Here is a 23,138-nt window from a genome sequence, read left to right as displayed (position 1 = left end):
GGCCAGCCTGGGCTACCAAGTGAGTTCCAGGAAAGGCGCAAAGCTACACAGAGAAACCCTGTCTCGAAAAACAAAACAAAACAAAACAAAACAAAACAAACAAACAAAAAAAGAAGATATGCATAATAGATTCCAAGGCTCTCATCTCAAAATTCTGGAGTGCAAAGTCAAATGGAAGCTGCCTCTGGTTGATTCAACTGTGAAAAAACAAAACAAAACAAAACAAAAACAAAGAAAACAACTGGCTTAATTTTTGTTTTCAAATTCCAATTTTCTGCTGACAAGAGAAATCTTTGTAGTTGAGCTGAGAGAATGTATGGCCTCTGTGTGACATCATAGGTCCTGTGCCCTGGGCAGTGTTCCAGTAGAGATGCATGGACTCTTATCATGAGCTGACTTCTTCCAGTCTTGCTCATCAGTGTTCAGAGAGCTACCCAAGTGGACAGCTTTCTTGACTTGAATCAAGTAGGCTTACACCTAAGGACAGCTCAGTTTCATTCAGAAGTCAGTCTGCTCACATAGCTGTGCTCATGTGACCCTTGCTTAAAGATGTTACCAACAGTGTCTTTGGCTACCATGTTTTTATTTGATACTTCTAGACAAGGAAAGGGCCTCCTGTCCCACCTCTGCCTAAAGTCACCCCAACAAAGGAACTGCAGCAGGAGAACATCATCAATTTCTTTGAAGACAATTTTGTTCCAGAAATCAATGTGACAACACCTTCCCAGGTGAGTGCTCAGGGCAGCTGCCATGCCTATTAAAGTATCGTGATGGGAGGGACTTTCAGGTCAGTTGCAGAGAAAGTAGCAGATATTTGAGCCACTAGTAAAGTTTTGTCACTTGGTCTTGCTTTATTGCTTTGTGTAAACAAAGGATTATTAGATATACAATGTATAGAATTTGAATATTCTAACAGTTAATGAGTAGAATATTATTTATTGCAGAGTATATTGAAAAGTGTAAAATGAAGAAGAGTTGCTGTCATCTTACCATTGTGACATAACCATGCATACACTCTGGCCTGTCTTCTTTATCCTCACTCCCTTGAGGGTTGGTCAGTTTCACATTTGAAAAATCAGGTTGTGTTGCTATGCAGCCCTAACATTGCAACTTCAGCTCACTGGTCATTTTTTATGTCACAATATTGTCTTTACAAAAGCATTGACCCTTACTATCCTATCAGCTGGATGGACCAATCTCTGACTCTTAGCTACATGTTAATTTCCAGATTGCATCAGCCCACACATTTCCTACTAGCCAGAGACATTTTCTGTTTTTCAACATTAACAATTGCACTGTGCATATTTTAGGGTGACTTGTACTTGCTCAGTTGCTTTTCCCTGTGTCCACCCATAGCATCCTCTCAATTCCATCACAAGTAGGGACTTCAGTCCTCTAGAAACCTGTGTACTTAGCTGAGGACATCCCTGTCTAGGAGATGAGGCTACTTAAATGGCAAGAAGGTAACACACAGAGTAGTTCGGAAGTAAAGATGAGTTCAGAAGTGTTCTTTCTTTTTAAGTGTTTTTATTTGAAGTTTTCTGGCTCCCTGACAAGGACCCTCATGATGGGGAGAGGGAGAATCAAGGCACTTTTGAAAATTACAGATGCCAGGAGAGTCCTTAAGTACTTCTGGAAGCATTAACTCTTGCTAGTATTACTGAGTGAAAGAGATGGGAAGTAGGGTTGGTTGGGGGAAGGGAGAGGGAGTCCTTCAGGATGGAAGCCTCAGTTGATTTTGAAATTACTACCCACCAGAGAAGTAAGGCAGTCCTTTAGGTGTAGGAGACACTCTATTTAACCTGTTTTCTTTTAATTTAAGAGGGAGAAAGAAGAGGGCTTCTGGTTTTTGTTTTTGTTTTCTTTTGTCTGAGAGGCACCCTGGCTCTAGTAGCTGGATCACAGAGTATGAAATCCAATGTTTCCCTTCACTAAATGGCCCCTGGTTTCACATCAAGATGTGCAGAGACGTGAAATGGGATTTATATTGTCATTTTGGGTTATTAGGTGGAGAAAAAAATCTAGTTTTATTTCAAATAGAAACTGCCTTTTCTGCAGTGTTTTAACAGTTTCCTCGGTTGCTTGTCCTCCTGTGGCTGAAAGCAGCATTATGTGTCACTTTAACACAACCAGCAGTTGCTAGTCTTGGAACCTCACTCTGAGAGATGCTGTTTTGATCCATTGGAGGTCATCACGGTCCAAATCAGTGATGCTGAGCTGACTACTGCAGTGAATTAACGGAGTGTGTCCATGGAGCTGTCCACCAAGCCAAGGCTGTGTGACGACTGCCCATTCATAACTGCCCCACTTAAAACAGTCCGTCTTCAAATGTTTCATGTAGGATTTTTGGACATGTACATGTTACATGCTTACAATATTAGATGCATTGAAGGGAATGTATATCAGGGCATATATTCTAAACTAATGGATTATATAATCTGGATAATAATGTTTTTAGCAGTGCACAGATGAATGAATAATAGAGGAGAGATAGCAATTCTTGATGAAAAATGAAGTATTGAAAACTAGAAAGCTGAAAATTATCTGAGAAGATTTCCCCCTACATTAATAAAGAATGATTCTTTTCAGTGTTGTTTTGGATTTTTGCTAAGTGAGTCATCCTACATTTAGAAGATAGTTTATGGCTGCAGATGGCTATTTTTATCATGCACTTAATGGGAAAGAAAAACACTTGTGTTCATCCTGGCCAGATGCTGCAAATGTAAGAAGCAAAATCTATTCTGTCTGATGGAAAAAAAAAATTGTCTCAGCAGCAATACTTTGACAACTGTGTCCTTGGGACGGAGAACAGAAATCCACCAAGCCTGCAGAGCCCTCTAATGGCCCAAACCTTGACTATCGCTCAGAATTTTCTATGGGAAAGGCTTTTTTCTTACTCAGGAGGACACTATGGAATGTTAGACCAAAATGTTTTCCTGCTTTCCTAATTTTTTTGCTCACAAAATAAACTGCTAAAGGACAGCTCATCCTTCCCTAATCTTCCCTCCCGAGAACTTAAATGGTGAGAAGCAATCCTGTGTGTGAATCCTTTATTACGTTCTAATTTTTTATTAATTCTTTGAGGATTTCATACTGTATATTTTGGTAATAATTCACCCCTTTTCTAATTACTCCCAGATCCACACCACACCCTTCCCTACCCACCCAACTCTGTGACAACTTCTTCCTCTTCCTCCTCCTTCTCTTTTTTTCTTCTCCTTCTCCTCCTCTGCCTCCTCCTTTTTTCTTCTTCTTCCTCCTCCTCCTCCTGGTCCAATTTGTGCTGCTCATACATCCTTGGGCATGTGGCCTTCCACTACAGTGTGGTCGATCTACCAAATATCACATCCTTAAAGAAAATTGACTCTCCCTGTACCCGAAGCTGAAGCTACCAGTTACTTGTAGTTCCTCAACCAGGCATGGGACTTTATGCACATATACCCTCTCCATGCTGAAATTTGTCTGGCTTGAGCTTGTACAGGTCTTGTGTATGCTGTCACACCTATTGTGAGTTTGTATGTGAAATTGCCCTGTTGTGTCCAGAAAAGAGTTTCCTTGTGTCACCCATCATCTCTGACTATTATAATCTGTCTGCTCACTTCTTCCCCATGATCCCCATTGGAAAAAAGGGGTGGGGGCGAGTGGTGATATAGATACACCACTTAGAGTTCAATATTCTACAGTCAATTCCTAATTCTCTGTATTTTAACCAGTTGTGGGTCTCTATGTTAACTGCCATCTACCACAAAAAGGAGTATCTCTGATGAGGGCTGAAAGATGTCTTAATCTGTGGATATGACAATAGGTCATTAGGATTTGGTTTAATCTATATTCATTTAGTAGAATAATAGTAGTCGGTCTTCCCATAGTCTCTCTAACCTGTCTATCCTGAGGCTCTTGGCCCAATAGTGGCACCAGGAATGGTTTTTAACTTACAGAGAAGGCCTTAAATCCAGTCAGAAAATGATTGATTGCCCCCAAGATATCCATGCCACCATTGTACCAGTGGGCATATCTTGCCAAGCAGGTTGTTATTACAGATTTTAGGGTTCACAGCTAGGTGGATGGATGATTACTTTTTTCCTCTCGTAGCATGTAACACATCTCAACAAAAATCAAAACAAACAAACAAAAACCAATAAGACAAAAAAAGAAACAAAAAGCCACTGCTCACCTCTATACATAAATACAAAACATGGAATCTGTTTTGTATTGTCCAGCTACTCATGAGCCTGGGCCATGCAATAGAGTTGTTGATATACCCAGTGATACTCCATTAGAAAAACTCATTTTCCCTTTCCCAGCAGGCATCAAATATAAACAGCTTCTTAGTTAGAGATGATTTTGACTCTTCATCCTCTTCTCAGTGCTGAGACTTTATCTGTGTCTCAGTGTGAGACTTTAAACCATCCTATGTATGCTGTCACAGTTTCTGTGAGTTGATGTGTATATGTCTCATTGTGTCTAGAAGATACTGATTTTGTGGAGTCATCTCTGACCACCTCTGGCTTTTACAATATGGCTTTGTCAATCCTCTTCCTCATAGATAGATGCCTGAGAATTGAGGAGGTGTTTAATAAAGACATCTTATTTAAGGTTTAGTGCTCCAAAGTCTCTCATTCTCTGCTCATTACCCAGTTGTGGGTCTGTGTTAATTGCCATCTCCTGCAGGAGAAAGATTCTATGATGAAGTGAGACACTGGTCAATGGATATAGCAAAATGTCACTAGCAGTCATTTTATTTTTTTATTTTGTTAGCAGAATAATAGTAGTAGGCTTTCCCCCATAAGGCCCATGAACTAGTCTCAGATTCTTGGCCACTTCAGCAGCATCAAGACAGGTTCCATCTCATGGAGTGGGCCTTAAGTCCAATGAAAACAAAAAAGTGGTTGGTTGCTTCTATAATATGTGTGTCATGCCACTATTTTACCAGTATTTGTGGCTATTATGAATAGAATGGCAATGTGTGTTCTTGAGAGGCACTAACCTCATCACATGCTATAGAAAGAGGGACTCAGGTGGGGGTCATATAAGACTAGAAGGCTGCCGGGCAGCAGTGGTGCATACCTTTAATACCAGTACTCAGGAGGCAGAGCCAGGCAGATCTCTGTGAGTTGAAGGCTAGCCTGTTCTATAGAGCGAGATCCAGGACAGACACCAAAAATGACACAGAGAAACACTGTCTCAAAAACCAAAAAAAAAAAAAAAAAAAAAAGACTAGAGGGATCTGCATCTAGTTTCTCTTTTTTATAATTCCATGCACAAGATTCTTAGAAGTACTACAACAAAAGCCCCAATTGGCCTTGGTTTATGCTACCTTCTCTAATGGTCCCCCAGCTTGTTCTTGAGAAATAGGATTCTAGCCCTCTCTTTTTCTCCTTTATCTTCAGAAAATGATTTAAACTACTTTCTAGTTTACCTTGGGGACTTGATTTTAAATCCATCCTCATCTGCCACCAGATCTTTCCTAAGGGATCTTGACTCACGACAATTATTTTTTCATATACAGTATTTAATTACTTGAAATGTGTGTGTCAGTAACATTCTATTGTCAAGATTCATGGGATTCCATAAGTTGAATGTTATGTTAGTCAGAGGGGGTAATTGACGCAGCAGCCACCTTCCTAACACAGACCTTCCCATACTGAGGCCTCTTCACACAACCAGTATAGCTCTCTGTCAATCCACTGGTCATAACAGAAGCTCACTCAAAGCAAAGAAGCCATCTATCTTCCTTTTCCCATCAATCACTGCTGGCCTTTACACTCAGTGACATCATAGATGAAGGCACTGCATAAAAGCCATGATGTGCTGAGCTCAGAATGACTATCAGAATGACTTTGTAGTCATTCTGAGAAAACGAAAACAAAATAACTAGGCAATCAGTTCCCTAGAATGTTGAGTTCACTCTGTGTCAACTTCCTAGGACATTGCGGGGGTCCCCACGTGTGTGTAGGAACATGAGGGAATGTGGTAATAGAAGGAGGATGTTACATCAGTTTCTAGGAAAAAGGACCTGAGTTGTATTATTCTTTTAAATCTGTAATGAATGTTGTGGGAAAGGCACTTGGCAAGATCATTTTCAATGAGTGAAATTTGCTTCATTCTAAGATTGTGAATATAAACTATTCCAATTCTGTCAGTACACTGTAGTTAATGCCAATGTTCAAGTTAACTGTAATACATCTGCAACATTCTCCTAACACATTTCTAGTCTTGAAGTTAGATTTCCTCAGCCAGTGCTTCCTCATATGTATTGATGGAATGCTACAGCTTTGCTCATTTTTAGAAATTATCAATTGTTTTGTTAAGTGAAAGGTATTGATATTTTATGAAAAAGAACTCTTATTTGGTCTTGTTCCTAAAAGCTTTGTCTTCTCTGCCTTAAACTTCCCTTTTGAGCTCCTCTGCTTCGTTAAGAAGTTCTGGAGGCAAGCAATGCTTGGGATATAGTAAACACTCGTAGAATGTGTTGAAAGAACAGAAGAAGGAAACAATCTCTAGAAGAAGTAAAGCCAATGCCCTCATTGGTGTGTCTTACTAACATAATGGGTTATGACTTCACACTGTGTATATGCATGTGTATGTACCTGTGAAGTTACGGGCTTTAGTTTGGAAATACCTGCTTAATATCTAAATGCACTGTAGCTGTAGCTATAAATTGCAGTATCCATTACCTCATATGATTTTTGAAAGCTTATATATGCTAAAAAGGACATATAATTAACATAAAAATTTGTAAAATAAAACAAAGCACAAGATAAAAATTAGAAAGTATAATTCAGTTTCCCAAAAGTAATATTTTTAGTAATTGTTACTATATCATTTTTCTCTTTAAATAGTGAAATAAAATATAGTTTTGAAATTTTTACAGTTTTTTATTGTTTTTGTAATCTGTTGAATATTTTACTGCAAATATATCAAGATAATCTCATGTCAGTTTGACTTGATCTCATCCTGATAAGCAGCAGGGTGACTGCAAATATGAAGGTATGTTATGACAAATCTAACCCTTCCTCCTGGTGGTTCTTTTCTTTAGTGAGTGTACTGTGTGTTAACATACAGTATGGTGCACATATTTAAAATGTACATGCTACTGAGTATTGACCTATATATGCACTAAGAAACTGCCAATAAAATGTATATGATGAGTACACTTGTATGATTGTCAGTACACTATGCCAAAGAAGGTGATACTCTCAAATGTCAGTTAGACATACATTTTAGGTGTTGGAGTGATACTGTTGAACCTAAGTATAGTTACTGGTTGGTACTAAGTGTACAGGTTAATGACACCTATAAATTCTGATTTTTTTAACCCATCAATTTTCTCTTTCAAGGTCTTTTCTGGTTTCACTGTGCCTTCTTTTATAGTTTGCAATATACAGATATTGACATTCTTTGCTTGATGTATTCCTAAGTATTTCATACATTAGTACTACTATAAATCATACTTTAAAATTTCACTTTGTGGTTATTAATATTATATTGTAAATCCAATTGATTTTTATATATTAATGCTATGTCCTGCAGCCTTGAAAACTCAATTACTAGTTCCTACAGTATTTTATGAATTCCACTGCCTTTTCTGTATGCACCAAAGCTTTCTGTGAATAAATACAGTTTAATTCTTCCTTCCTTCTAACTTAGATATCATCCCCTTCTTTATCCTGCTTTATCTCATTGGCTTTTATCATAATGTTGAATGGAAATGACAAAGCAGCCATGCTTGTATTAGTCCTAGGGCAAAAAGCTTGTAAAAATTCACTGTTACACATGCTGTTCAATGCAGATTTCACAGAGTAGTATTTTTATGTTTTATGTGGTTCTCTGTTTCTTCATAATAATTCGAATACTTCAAATGCCAATATGAGCAACATTCTGATGGCAATCTGGTTATGTTGTTTTTATAGTTCTATCAAAATCTTATTTGAAGCGAGTGCCTTCAGAAATGACCTTTGGGATTAAAAGAGTAAAACTGATATAATTTGAGCCTCAAAAAACAGGACGTACTTGCAGGTAGTCAAATGCCTATTATGAATAATTACAGTGATTTTATGTAGTCACAGATACTATGTCATAATAGTAATAATATCAGCTTCCATTGTTCATATGTTCTATACATTAAACACAGCCCATTTATTGTCTTTGCTACTCACAAGAGTTCTACTAGGTCATATTACATCCATTTTATTCATAATAACAATGAAGTTCAAAGAAGCTGAATTAATTCATCTTTGATCTTTCTGTTTTCATCCAAGCTTCTCTAAAGTGACTCATTAGGCTCAAGGGGCAAATAAAGTCCATGTTCTGTGGTCCAATCTTGTAATGCAATCTTGGGAATTCCTCAGGGGATCTTTGTGGTCTGTGCTTGAAAGACATGAATGATACAGAGTTCCAGCAGCTGTCTGGAGAGGCACTGGGGTCAAGTGGACTTGACTACAGTCCTGCCTCTCATTTGCAGTGCACCTGGAGAACCCAGAACAATGAACGACCTTGTTCAATCAATTCTTTTACCTCCAAGCAAGCACATGATGCCATTCTCTTTCAGCTTTTTAATAGGGATTATATTAAATGATGCAGGTAAAATGCAGTTTGGAGAACAGTCACTCTTTTAAAGAACATAATAATGCCATTGTCACAGACTGCATTGAAGTGCATTAACATAGTATAATATGGCCACATGCCAACTTCTTAGCTATCACCTGCCTAGCACACTTCTTGAGAACTTCATACATTGATTATATCCAACCCCACAATTCCTCCCATATTCATTCCCCCATTCACCATTCAAATTCATGTTCTCTTCTTCTTTTGTGTTATATGTAACTAGTGTTGCCTCTATGTGCATGGATACAGGCCTAAGACCTGTGGCAGGGGCAACCTCCCAGGGAGCTCCTACCTGAAGAAAACTTACTCTCTCCTCCTCAGCAATTATTGACTCCCTGGAGCTCTTCATCTAGGGATGAAACCCTGTGAGCCTCTTTCTCACCCTCAAGGGGATGTTGGCTGGTATGGTCTTATGCAGTATTCATAGCTGTTGAGAGTTCATGGGTTCAGCATCCCTGCCCTGTCCAGAGAGCACTACTTTGTAGTAGTCTTCCCAGTTCTCTGGCTCCTGTGCTCTTTCTGTTCCCTCTTCTAGAATGTTCCTTGAGCTTTTGCTGTAGGAGTTCTGTTATAGATGTCACCTTTGAGGTTGGACACTTGGCAGTTACTTACTCTCTGCATTTCAATCGATTGAGGTTCTCTGAAATAACCCTACACACTCTCAAAATAAGAGCCTTTGATAAGAGTTGCACTAATATATGGGTATTAGGACAAGTAGTTAGAAGGCAATTGGATAATGGGTCCATTTAACAAATTGGTAGTAATAGGTCCTCTTCTAGAGTTTATGACCACTCTAGCTGTGAATTCTTAGCTAGGTTTGCTACACGTACTTACACACGGCTTCCCTACTATTCAGTGGGACTTAGTACAACCCAACAGCTGTTGGTTACCTCAAGATAGCAAGGCTACTATTATGCCACTAAGCATCTCTTGCCAGACCACTGTTGTCATTTTGTAGTTCACAGGATTTATAGTTTGTGACTGTTGATAACTTTTCCTCCCCAGCAGCCTCTATTCTATAATCCATAAAGTATGACTGAAATTCCAAATTTGTTCAGGAAAACATTGTAAATAATGATGAGAAAAAGGAGGGGTGATGAGAATAGAGGAGAAAGTGAAGGATGATGAATGGGAGGAGGACAAAGGGGAGGATGACTAGGAGGAAGAGAAGAGAACAAGGGGGAGGAGGAGGAAGAGATCTAAGAGTTGAGTAAGGTTCTTTCATTCACTGCTTTAGCACATTCCCACACAGTTCTGGGTTTAATAGACAGTGACAGACATTCCCTGCTTTAACTATCCATCATAATGATTCAGAGCTACTTTCCACATGCTGCTTAACTCTCCCATTACCTTGGTTTCTGGATTTGATTAACAACTTTGTGTTCAGTGGAAGCAAAGAGCTTGCTTTGTGCTACCTCTTTTTTCTAGTAATCTATTTGCTGTGTTGGAAACATGATACTTTTTTAGGCAAACACTATCCAAAATTCTATATGGGGCATTGTTAGAATTAAAAAATATATATTATTTATTCCTCCTCATACATTTATATAGTATATTTTGATGATAGCCATCTCCAACATCCCTCTTCAGCTCCTCCCAGACCCCACCTACCACTTGCCCTTCCAACTACATGTCCCCACTTTCCAAAGGACGTGGTAACCAGTTTTAATATTTAAATTACTAACAAAAGAAGTGTTTTGGGAAGAGTAATGTCTAAGAAATTTTAAAAGCGTATGAGGAATAAACATACTCAAAAAATAGAAAGCTAAATAATATTGGAGCATATATATGATATATATGAGATATATATTGGGCATATATATATATATATGATGAAAAGAAGCAATAGGGGTACTATATAATATGTATATTATATGGCATGAAAGAAGAAGCAAAATTGTCTAAGAAAAGAAAGGGACTAGGAGGAGAGGGGAGAAAGAGTAAGTCATGTGGGGTGAATATGGTCAAAGTATGCTTGAGTCAAAAGATGTTTCTGAAAGCCTTCACTCCATACAATGAATAGACATCACTAAAAAACATAACAAAAGGGACATATAGCTGAAGTAAACAAATGTCTCAAGTTTTTATTTAACTAAAAATATATTTTAAAATAATATACAATATGATGAAATCTATCCCTAAATATTAAAATAACTTAGTAAATATAGTTTTAACCTAGATAATAAGAATGCATTATTCACTTAAAAAGGGGTCCACAGAGTGACACACAAGCAGCTCTCCTGTACACGAATGTAGGACGTTAAAGTATTATCGTTACACCCTCCCAGCTGTTCATGCATTTCTGAATTCTGAAGTTTGTTTCTTTGACCAGTAATGAAAACGATTCCCATTCCCATTCTTCAAAACCTTTCCACAAACACTTCAACTTTATGTAACATATTACCCATTGATGTGACCTTTCAATTTCTATACAACAAAATGTTCAAAAATGAAACATACCAAATATCAAAAACACGTTATTTGGCTGTATGAAACTGCCCCCAATTCCTGCCACTGTGATATAGTTATGGAGACCTTGTCTCAGTTTTGCCCTTTACTGTGTAGCTTGAGCTTAGGTTTACCCAACTTCAAGTCCATGCTGTTTCCCTCTGTCCCGTTGCCACCCATGAACAGATGCTAATGCTTAATATAGTCTTAGAGTATGATAGTAGGCTTTCATTCTGTGTCTTAGCTGCTTACTTGCCTTCCATCTAAAAAATATTGCAGTTGGAGGGGTCATTTTGTGGCAAATACTAACTGGCACAGCACTCTCTGTCTTCTCTCCCTTTTACCATTCCTACACACACACACACACACACACACACACACACACACACACATACACACACACACACACACACACACACACACACACACACGGTGGGGTGGATCATGTGATAACTCAATCAGGGAATGGGGTATTAATTTCTGATGAGAAGCAACAGAAGTCAAGGGTGCATTTCAGCTCATGGTCTGAGAGACAATCTGTCGTGCTAGGAAGGGATGGCAGCAGGAGCACAAGATGGCTGGTCACACTGAGTCTACAGTTAGGAAGGAGAGGGAGGAAAGAAAGGGGGCAGGCTATAAAACCTCAGAACTTCTTTAACACTTCCACATAAAGTTCCCATAATTGTCCCAAAAAAGTGCCAGCAGAGGGGAACCAAGTGTTCACACACTTGAGCATCCGGGGCACATTTCATATTCAGTCCACATGTGGGAACCTGCGCAGGGGGATGAGGGAGGTGAGATGGTCAGCAGCATTCATCGGTTCCCTCCTCTATTTTAGCATCATAGAGGTATACCACAGCAATGAGTTATACTAATGAGTTCAAGTCTCAGTACATTTTTTGTTTTCATGGCCATCTGTAATTTTTCAATCTGTGTAATTTTCTGATTTGCATTGTTTGAGATAACCAAAAAGAATATTCCTTTTACCTGTGTGGCATTCTGATATCTCCCCCTTGATGGGAAAACGAGCCTGGGGCATGTTCCAGAGACATGGGTTATGCATGGCTAGACTTTATCACTACATTGGACGAAGCATTGACATGGCTAGGGGCATCTCAGTGAGACATTCCACCATTCCATGAACTCTGATCCATCTGTCTTAACAGAATGAAGTCCTGGAGGTGAAGAAGGAGGAGACTTTGCTGGATTTGGACTTTGACCCTTTCAAGCCTGATGTGGCTCCTGCAGGTTCTGCTACAGCAACCCACTCACCCATGTCTCAGGTATAAAGTGAGTGTGGGATGTTAAGGGATGATAAACCTTAATAATTATGCCTAGTTAACTGGTGATCCCTGTGTCTTTCAACTGATCATTATCTATTTTTCTTTGCTAAAAAAATATTTCCTATTTGTAAGGTATAGAAATATGACTTTATATTAGTACCAAATATTTTCTATTTCTCTGTGCCATTAGCCTTCTCTTGCCACTGAGCTGTTTGCCTCAGAATCATGTCTCACAGGGTAGTTATTAGTGCCTCACTTCTCTCATGCAAGAGTGGATTCTGATATGAGGATAGTATGCCCATGCCTTCTCTAAGAAGGCTCTTTCAGTTTTCTATTTCACTACTTCTTTTCTCATACTTTGCAAGTCCAAGTTTATTTGAATAACCATAAGACCCTCCTCCACAGAAATGTGTTTGCAGTCTGAATTTGAAGCTGCACCTTGCAGAACCCTGACCTGGTTCCTGATTATGGGTAGATGTGGAATGGCTTGTTTCTTGTGCTTCTTGCTCATGACTTTCTCATCTCTCCCCTTCCAGTAGTTATTGTGATAAGAATCCCTGTAAGAAAGATACTTGCATTGGGTGTGTGTGCCTGTAGATGTACAGATGATACTTCTGGAGTGGTTAGTGTATAACTGTTGACTCTTATGGGAGGAAGTCAACACAAAAGTTGATGAAACAATGAAATGTGGTGGTACATACCTGCCATCTCACTACTCAGCAGGATGCTATAGGAAGATTGAAACTGCGAAGCCAGCCTGGGTTACACTGTCTCAAAACAAAACACAAATCAGCACTACTGACATTAAGTGTGTGTGTATCAGGGGTAGGAGAGCACTCACATTTGACTTTGAGAAAGTCCAAGATTCTAGAATATACTGCAAATTAAAACTAAAATGTATTATGAGATTCAATTGGGAATTAAGAACTGACTTAATTAGCTAGTTTTGATGACTTGAATCATTATAGCTGACTCCTGAGGAGTGCAAATGCTCAGTGTACACAATCTTCTGGCTAATCTCTGCTTCGCTAAGCTGACTTGGCTTCTGAAAGCCTGTTTGTTGTAAATGGGAGAAGTAATACACTAATGCGCCACTGGGTAAGGAATTATGTGAGACAAATACAACTAGCCTTCAAGTGCTTTGCAAATAAAGAGGATCTCTTAGAGGCTGTCTCTAAAGTCTTCTAGGACATTCACAGTGTACATAAATTACTGCGAAAAGGGCAGGCTCTGTGTCCCTGTGACCTTCCTTCCTGCCAGGCAGGAAACAATTCTGGCTTTCTGGTGTCCCCAGGAGTCACCTAAAGGAGTGCGCCCCTGCCCCAGTCTGTACATTTGCCTCTCTCCTCTAAGGATAATGTCAGGTTGAGGGAGACTTCAAGAGGCTGTAAGGTTGTGAGATGCCCTTTTCCTTCACTCAGAGTCACCTCCATTCCCTACCATTGAGGCTTTGTTGTCAGCTGATACTCTAGATACCAAGGAACAATTTGTCTCATGATCTCTGCAGTGCTCACACAAGCTAGCATATCCTTTCAGGAGCTGGAGGAGTGATATACAGAATGTTTAGCATTGCTTCTTCCTTTGGAGAAAACACTGCTGTTGTCCGAACTGTGCAGAGACTTGTATTATATTGCTTTTATTATCTGTTTTTGTCAAGGGGCTACAAAGGGAGGAACCACCAGGATAGTCAGGAAATGCCTATCGGATATAAAGGCATCTGCAGATACAAATAAGTGTGGTGTTCAAAGGAGCCCTTCTCTCTTGTCTTCACTGTTCTCTGATTGGTGCTAACCAAAAGACTATCCAAGCTGCACAGAGATGAATTTGGAATGGGGCCAGACTGTGTAGGGAGCATCAGTGAGCACCACAGGACCTGACTTTCTATGGCACAGAATCTGTATAAGGCAACTATAGCCTCTGGAAACTCATTTAAAACAAATGTCTTCCTAGTTTTCTGTTTACCTTTATTGCATCCAAACAAGTGGGTGAATGCAGCCTAAGTCACAAGGCATAAGCACTGTGGCTTTAGCAATTCTCAGTCTTTGGAAGAAAGGAAGGTCTCTCCCAGTGTCCTCACCCTTAGTGCAAGTGGCTCTAACCATATGGATTCCTTCATGATCAGCAGGCTTTATAATGAAAACATCAGTAGTGAGTGCATATCAGGCATGTCATTAATGCGTTTTAATGGGTACCTACTAATGTGCATGATTGCCAGTTAATCTGTGTGTTCTCTAGCCCAGTACATTGGAGCATATTGAAAGATCTCCTTGCCATCAAACTGGTCATATTATATATTCTTGAGATAGTAGGGAGAGGCAAGCACATTAGTTAAGGATTAAAGTCTGTGTTTCCTTAATAATATGATAACCCTTAGTGTTGGAATGTTTTTGCTTTAATGATGTGGGTATATTGAAGTACCGTGCTCATTATAAACCTTCAGTACCAAGCAAGCTCCTATAAGAGCAAAAGGCAGATTGATTAGATCACCACTGTTCTCAGGGTATCTACATGTGGATAAACTCAAATTGAGGAAAGTTACATAAAATTTAAATTTTGCTTTGGTTAGACTATCATAATTCAAGTTCCCAATAGCCTTATGTGAGTGTCCAGCAAAACAGTTAACAGAAATGGAATGTTTCTATCATCAAAACTGGGGCTAGGGAAGAGTGCTGCTCTAAATGCTTACAAGTGTTTATGACATCACGACTCTTTCTGGCCTCTTTATATTTATCACTAACTATATGGACTTTTACTCATAGTGTTTTTCTTTGTTTGCTTTTAGACATTGCCCTGGGACTTATGGACGGTAAGGCATCTGAGAACTAATTTCACATATTTTGATCTATAAAAATTAGAAAACTTCAATATACTTGTTCACTTGTGAGAAAAAGAAAATCCATACACTTAGTGATAATGTATTCCTCTAGAAAAATACCTGAAAGTTTTGAGCATTTCCCACACCCGAAAAACCTAGTAGGGAAATGTGTGTCAGTGGTCCACATTGCTGAACTGGTAGTGATCACGACAATGGCATAGTGTTCTTAGTGCCTTCCTGTGAGTACCCATGACTGAAAGCGCTGTCACAGTGGAAGGCATGCACATGTGGTACTCTTTTTTTTTTTTTTTTTTGGTTTTTCGAGACAGGGTTTCTCTGTGTAGCTTTGTGCCTCTCCTGGAACTCACTTGGTAGCCCAGGCTGGCCTCGAACTCACAGAGATCCGCCTGGCTCTGCCTCCCGAGTGCTGGGATTAAAGGCGTGCGCCACCACCGCCCAGCTAATACTCTTAAATAGAATCAAAACACAGAGTGTGGATGAGAAAGTGGGAGGTGATGGGAAGTATTTTTCATCATTATATTCAATTAAGTTTGGTTGAAACATTTGGAAAATTTGAGCTAGACAAGCATGAATTTGAGTTCAGACCCTAATACTTATAATCTTGTAAATTTGATCAATTTCTAAAATTCTCTAAGCCTCAGCTTTTCATGTCTATAAAATAAAGGTAATGATACCTACCTCAGAGTGTTGTGAGAGGATTTAATAAGATATGTGTATGATATTTAGCCCAGTATGTAATAGACATCAGCAAAAGGTAGCATTATTATGGTGTTATTTTGTAAAGCTAACCTGATGTGCAAGGTTGAGTATTTTCAGAATTTAGACTCAGGAGAGAGAGATGACCAGAGCTTTGAGTCATTTATCAGAATTGCAAAATTAGGAGATTGATGATGTGAAGCTTGATGTTCCTTAGGACAGTGTCTTAGTCTGTAAAACTCTGGTGTGTATTCTACTTCAGAATTCTACTTGACTTTAGTAAACTGCACCAGACACATTCAATAGATGTGGCTATTATTTATGGACACACTCTTCAGAAGTGATATTTATACTTGCTCCCTAAAAATAAATGGATGCTCATCCTCTTCCCTAGAGTTCATATTCCCCTTTTTAGGATCCGTGAAAGAGACCAAGATCACAGCTAAAAATGTTGATTGAAGCCACACATGACTGAGTCAGTACCTTTTACATGGAATTAGTTTTACTTGTGTACTTACAAAAGGGGGGAGGTGGGTTGATACACAGGACACTAGATTTCTAACTTCAACTTTGTGTTACTTTTCATGTTGATTATGGGAATAATACTAATCTTGGTTATCCCAAAATTTCATAACTTTAATTAGAACTGTAACACATTTTCTTACCTCTCTAAAAGGAGTGTGGTGGGGCAAAGGTACCTTCTAGAATGATCTTTTCACGGCTTCAAAGGACAGACTTGCTAGGAATAGTAGTCATAATAAAAATATATGAAATAGTGGCTTTCTAGACATACTTCTCATAATTCTTAGTCCGGTCTAATTTACAGGGTATTTTTCTTATGGGCAGAAAATGGCTTCTAGGTTGAGGGAAGACTGTCAAGAGAATAATCATGGTAGTCGTGTGGTTAATATGAATTCATTCTCCATCCAGTACATACCTCAGAGATAGACCCTAGTGAAGAATGAGTTTGACATTTTGTTCCAATGCTCTTACAGAGTATATGATGTGGAGTAATGTCTTGATCTCTCCTCTTGATAGTATCCTGGTGTTCTCAGACTTGCATATTCATTGGATAAGCATTTTCATTTCATGGTTCCATAAGGCAGAAATTGTGAACTAGCCACTAAACACTCTCACTGATACTAGAAAATGACATAGGCTCTCTGTGTTTCATTTGTGCCTCTTCCACAATTGTCTTGAATACATTTTAGAACCAAATCATTCCTATAACAAAACAAGTGGTAAAATTTAATTCCTGCACAGTAAAAGCTACAGCATTCACAAGAATGTTGTCCTTGGACAGTATGAGACTTCAACCAGTGAAATGCTTCTCATTCTTTACTTTTTTTTCTGCCCTCATTCCCCCCTTACAGACAAGCACTGATTTGGTACAACCGGTAGGTTGATTTTCATAATATTATAGATTTTAAAGATATCTAATATCATTATACATATGGTATTTTTTTTTTTGGTAGAATGACTTTTCTCCACGGCATTGTTAGTCCTAGACTTGACTTTAAGCCAATTAACTCAAGTACTTTCTGATTTTATTTAACTGGTACTACACTACTGAAGAGCTGTATGTTTCTCATCAAATATTTCATGGTCTATTTCATCTTTTTCCCCCCTTTGCTTTTCTACATACTTTAAAGACTGACTCTTCAAAAAGTCTTTCTATGTGTAACCTCATCATAGAGGAAACTCCTGACAGTGGGTTGGCTGAAGAGATTCAAAGATCTGAAACTATAGATGCATTTACTTGGGGCCCTCATGCTAGGACAGACAGTGTGAGCCAGGAGATGACCCCAAGTGGGTCTCAAGAAGACATTGTCTGTCTCTCTGAAGCAGAGCAAGACATGAGATTATGCACTGGAATACTTTCTTCTGCTGACTGTTCTACTGTAGCTGAACAGGGTGAGGATGCCCTGGGGCCAGCCCCTCCAGCTAGAAATGATCAGCTGTCCTCAGAGCCTGTGCCCTGGGCTGGAGTTGCTATTACTACGTGCATGGAGATGGACCAGCCATATGCAGTACTTGACTCAGAGAAGCCAGCCATGGGAAAAGTTGACCTGCTCAAAAAAGGTCATGAAGAAGCTAAAATATCAGATGGAGAAATAAAACAGAAACAGAAGGTAGAAGATCCTATGTGGGAATGTGTGGACACAAATCAAAAGGTAGACACTGGAGCTATTGATACCACAGCACTAGAAGATACTGAGGGATTTGAGGAGAAAGTATGTGACAGTCTAGGAAACAGAACATTGCATCATCTCAAAACACCAGCAGAACAAGGCCAGGAGACCTTCAATAGATGTGAAGTGAGAAGTAGGAAAGATCTGAGAGTGAGATGTGAGGAAAGACTACAAACCTATGAAAATTATTTTGAGAAAGCTGCTCTATTAGGAAAAGATGTGGAAAGAGTATATGTGACAGATAAACTTGGTGACAGAACCCATGGGTTGTCTGATAAGATTCAAGTAATAATCAATCATCATAAAAATATAGAAGGCTTTGAAGCTATACCTGCCAATCATGCAGGGATCTGTAATCTACCTCTCGAGACAGACTCTGTGTCTATTATCAAAGATTTGAGCATTGAGGAATGGGAGTTAGCTAGAAAAGAGATAGGGAAACATTCAACAGACCCCCACAACCATTCTACAAAGTGTCATCCAGCACAGGGAGGTGCAGGTATAGAAGAAATTCAATGTAGCATTGCAGTCAGTGCTCAAGGAGCTGATGGACATAAGAGTCAGTCTCTTGTTTTATCAACCAAATATTCAGTGGCAGTTGAGTCTAAAATTGACCCTAACTGTTCTCTGGGAACTCTTGCAAGTAGAAAAGGGCAGTGTTCATATAAGGGAAAAGATTCATTAGCAGAGGGTTCTTCAAGTACAGTGCCTGAAAACTGTAGTCATGCCATTAAATTGCCAAGAACTACAAAGACAGATTCTTGGGGAACAGATCCAGGTCAAATCTGGCAGTCAAGCTTGAATTCAGGAATAAATAATGCAGCTATAGTGGGAGTCTCTGGTATTCCAGATGGCCAAGCAAATGGATTTGCCAACTGGCAGGAACCTAATAGCCCCTGGCCTATCAGAGATATAGAAGGTTTACATAAATGCAGGGGACATTTAGTAGAAAGTAAGAAAGGACTGGAGGTGGACTTAACAGCAGATTATATGTGGTAAACATGCCAGGGCTAGTGGCTTGGATCAAAGCCAGGAGACCACTAGACCATTGGTTCGGGGAACCTCCTGGAACACTAGCATGGAGAGTCCTGATAGTCCCCGAGACAATGACATCAACAACTCAGATTTATCTGAAGATGAAATTGCTAACCAGAGATATGGATTGTTGTACCAAGAAATAGAGGCTGATACGGATGAGGTATTTGCCCTAGAACGTAGCATAGACTAGCCAGACTTCCTTAGGTGCTGTTTTTCCTTATGTCTCTCACCAACTTCATTCTCCATCATTGATCTCCTTGACAGATGTACCTCTTGAAACCTGTATAAACCAAACACAAACAGGTTGACAAAAAAGCAACAAACAAACCAAAACTACATAATGATTGTGCTGGGAATTAGTGGAGTCGTTCTTACCATTCCACTTTCTGAGTTGTTCTTCCTTTCCCTTTTTCCTTTTTTTTAAACTGCTTGGACAGTAAAATGTGCTAAATCATGAGCAACATAGACTTACTTGCTGTTGCTAATGCGATTCCACTCCCATAAAAAGACATGAAAATGTTTCTATCCAGGCCCATTAAAACTATAGAACCTTAGTTGCTGTTCATTAATGTGATGCATATGAATGACTTAAAAGAGATAGTAACTCCCATGATTCTTGCCTAGAATCATTTTCTCATTATTGAGAAAGTCAGTGTTGGCGAACACTTAACCATGTGCCGGTGACAATTGTAAAGCTGATCTTTCACTTTTTTGTCAGCCTATTTATGATAATACAGCATGGCTTTCTGTAGTTACCTAAGCACTTTCAAGCAAAGCAAGCTGTTGTATTATTTTTACATTTGTGTGTGGTAGTTATTACTCTCAAGCTTGTCTAATGGATATTCACTCATCCTGTGAAAGTTTTGGGGGAAAAAAAATCACACCTGTTTTCCATTGCCTTTAGGCTTCTGGAGGTTCATTTAATGGCTTCACCCAGGTAAGGAGAATCTGTTTCCTTACATGAGCTCATCGCTGTGTGAGTTCTGTGTCACCAATCCCACAAAATGATTAAGAGCATTAGTACAAAATTCGATCTCACTACTTACATCTTGAGTACTGGAGACAGCATTGTGGCATTGTTGTGAGGAAATGAGCCGGCCTGCAGTGCCCTTAACCCGAGACCCAGCACATGCTAGTTGCTCCATAACACTATGCCAATATTTCTACTAATCATTGGAAGTAATTCCAATCTGAAAGATCCTCTAGACTTGGCTACTGGAAAAAGAGGAGGTAAGATGATTTTTACTAAGATGATGGATATTAGAGATGATGATTTTTAAGAGCTCCTTCTAAAATGTCATAGTGAGCCACAACATGTACAGCCATACCTTTAGTGATTCTCCAGAAGAGCCAGCCATCAGAAGATCAGGATCCACACTTCAACTCTGTCCAAGAAAGTGGTGATTCCTGGTATTCTGCCAGCACAGATTTATGTTTAGAATAACTTATGTTAACAATTACTTGGTATATTTTAAAGACTTTAAAGGGGACTTTCAAAAACATTAAAATGTATTTATTGATACAATTGATGGTTACTAGTTTAGAAAGCTTTTTAAATTTTTCTCCCTCTTTTTAGCCCCAGGACACTTCCTTATTCACCATGCAGGCAGATCAGAATATGGTAGGTGGCTTGGTAAGTTGATGTGACTGTATTTGGGGACCGTTGATAGTTATCACGAAATATTTGAAAATTAGTTGGTCACACTAGCTTCTCTGGAGTTTTAAAATATAGAATATTATTTCTGACACTCCCTCTTTTCAGAAAAACAGAAAGAAAATCATCTATAAAATCAGACTTTGAACTTGTTTACCACTGGTACAGCAACACAAGCAGAAACCAGCTTCTTGTGATACTTAATGGTCCTCAGTGGAACACAGTGAATCCACCAAAGTCACAGGTCTCTTTGTGACTAGAGCTTAAGCTATGGGATTGAAAATGAGTTTGTCGCAAGAATTTATGCTTCAACTAATAGATCATTGCCTTTTCCTTGAGCTTAGAGCTACTAATTTCTCATCTCATCTCTTCATTTTGTAAGTTCTAGCATTTACAGGCCAGCTGATGATGAGAGTAACCTATAGGAATGAGTAGGAAAGAGAAAGTGTTACCCAGAGGAATAGAGGAGGTTTTTAGAAGATGGAAGTTGCAGTTATCATGGGAAGCCATTCAGCAGCTTCCTAATCAAGCTGATTGAAATGACCTTGAGAGATGTCACTGTGCATTTACCCTGCTGAGGACTGAAGAGGCTATTAACATTGCTATGGTTTTTCTATAGGAATACTCTGTAATTGTCTTAGCTACCAGCTTTCACATAGGAAGTTTGGAATTGAATTCACACAGAATAAATTTTTCTTTGTATAATATTTTTGCTTTTAAGTAAGGAATTCTTAGAAACTTGTCTAAAAGTTAATTTTGGTAATATTCTGCTATCTTATCAATGGACTATCATAACTTGGTGCTTTTTGCACAACCAAGTAGAATACAAAGTCTTGGGGTTTGTTTTGTTTTGTTTTCTTCAAGTATGTGGTATTAATAACAAAATCAGAGAAACTCAATCTTTATGTTTATTGGTCATTCTCAGCCTTGATGATAGAACTTGGATGGTGAGGTTTTAAATTATCAGTTGTGAACAGTTAGGAAAACTCAGAAATGCAGAAATAAAAGAGAGACTATTGGGTCATGATTAAATTCATAGCCACTATGTCAATACACGAAGTCCAAGCTCAGAACCATGACCTTTCAGTACCCTGACTATCTCCACACACTCCATTGTTAGTTGTGCTAAGACTTCTGGGATTTCCCTCCAATTCTCTCCACATACATTCTTGTGAGCAGACATCACACTTCTTCTCTGCTGAGGAATGCAACTTGGCACGCCCAGAATTGCAAATGCTACTGAAATTCTTGCTACGAGGCAGTAGACAATCACCATGTACAGTAACCGTAATCTGTAACTATCAGTAAGTTGTTACTATGAGGCATCTCAGAAGCTGCAGAAGCCTCAACATTGAATTCTTTGACTGTGCTGAGCAAAGGGATTGAAGCTGGCATTCAGCTGTTTATCTCCTGGTTCATGTCTCATGGCCCACAGAACACCACTATGTACCAGTTGAAAACCATTTTGAGTCTTCAGACCTTGTTCTTAGTTGCCCTCAAGTACTCTTCAGTCCACATTAAATAGCTCTTCTAAGCCTGAAAAGAACACTACTAGAAGGCAAATATCATATTGGCTTGTAAATAGACTCTTGGCTCTCCCAGCCCATTTCTGTCTCTGTAATGACCTGGCTTAATCTCATCAGAAAAGGGTTTAAGAATATGTGTTCCAAGACTACACAGCCAGCTTCATTCTGAAGAATTTTCATTCTGAAGAAAGAATCCTTTCTAGTGCTCAAAAATTAGGTACAGCATGTTCTCAGTCCATTAACAACATCTGTCAAGGCAGCTACCTCGTAGGAACAACAATAAAAACAGTTGAAATAGAGCCCAGTTCACATAATAGGGCTTCAGATTTTTTCACATGATTTTGCTCACAAATGAGCTTCTTTGGTATATTATAAGAAAATATTTATAATTTCATATCTCAGTGGAATAGAAGAGTGACCTACCTATGAGTCTAATTTGAATAGTGGAGTTTATGCAGAGTGTGTTTCATACTTGCTCATTACTAGTGAGCTGAATTTATCCCCTAGAACTTAGGTCATAGCCACAGTTATTAGAACTCAGGAGCTTGAACATGTATAGCTTGTGAGAAAATGGTAATCTAATGTCTGTTTCACTCCATACAATAGTTGTACTCTTTTATTTTAATATGATATACAGTTAGACTCATGGATAAAGCTACTCTCGTCGTCGTTGTTATTTAAATAATGCTTCAGAATTTCTCCAGACATCTAGAAATCCAAGCCGATGATCCAAACACTGCTGTGTATTTTCAGTTATCTTTGTATGTTTTAAATGCACAGTATCTTTGGTATTTTTACATGAGTTGTGTGTCAAACCTTCTCTTGGCTCCTCTTCAGCTTCAGACTTCCTCCAAA

The 23,138-nt window shown here is 38.9% G+C and overlaps 1 protein-coding gene across 2 annotated transcripts in view; it reads left to right on the top strand.

Annotated features, from left to right (window-relative positions):
• The window catches only part of Amph (amphiphysin), a 198,510-nt gene that overhangs the window by 149,384 nt on the left and 25,988 nt on the right, over window positions 1-23,138 (top strand). The window contains exons 11-16 of one of the 2 annotated variants that reach the window (XM_059263370.1): window positions 600-728; window positions 12,225-12,341; window positions 15,124-15,147; window positions 17,247-17,270; window positions 20,008-20,040; window positions 20,680-20,724. In XM_059263370.1, the coding sequence (XP_059119353.1) occupies window positions 600-728; window positions 12,225-12,341; window positions 15,124-15,147; window positions 17,247-17,270; window positions 20,008-20,040; window positions 20,680-20,724 (372 nt within the window). Of the gene's footprint in view, window positions 1-599; window positions 729-12,224; window positions 12,342-15,123; window positions 15,148-17,246; window positions 17,271-20,007; window positions 20,041-20,679; window positions 20,737-23,138 lie in introns of both variants that reach the window. The other variant, XM_059263369.1, reaches the window with a different exon arrangement.

Source organism: Peromyscus eremicus, chromosome 5 (assembly GCF_949786415.1).
Source record: "Peromyscus eremicus chromosome 5, PerEre_H2_v1, whole genome shotgun sequence".
NCBI classification, from domain to species: domain Eukaryota; kingdom Metazoa; phylum Chordata; class Mammalia; order Rodentia; family Cricetidae; genus Peromyscus; species Peromyscus eremicus.
Note: the sequence above shows the minus strand (reverse complement) of the source record. Positions and strands in the feature narration are given on the sequence as shown.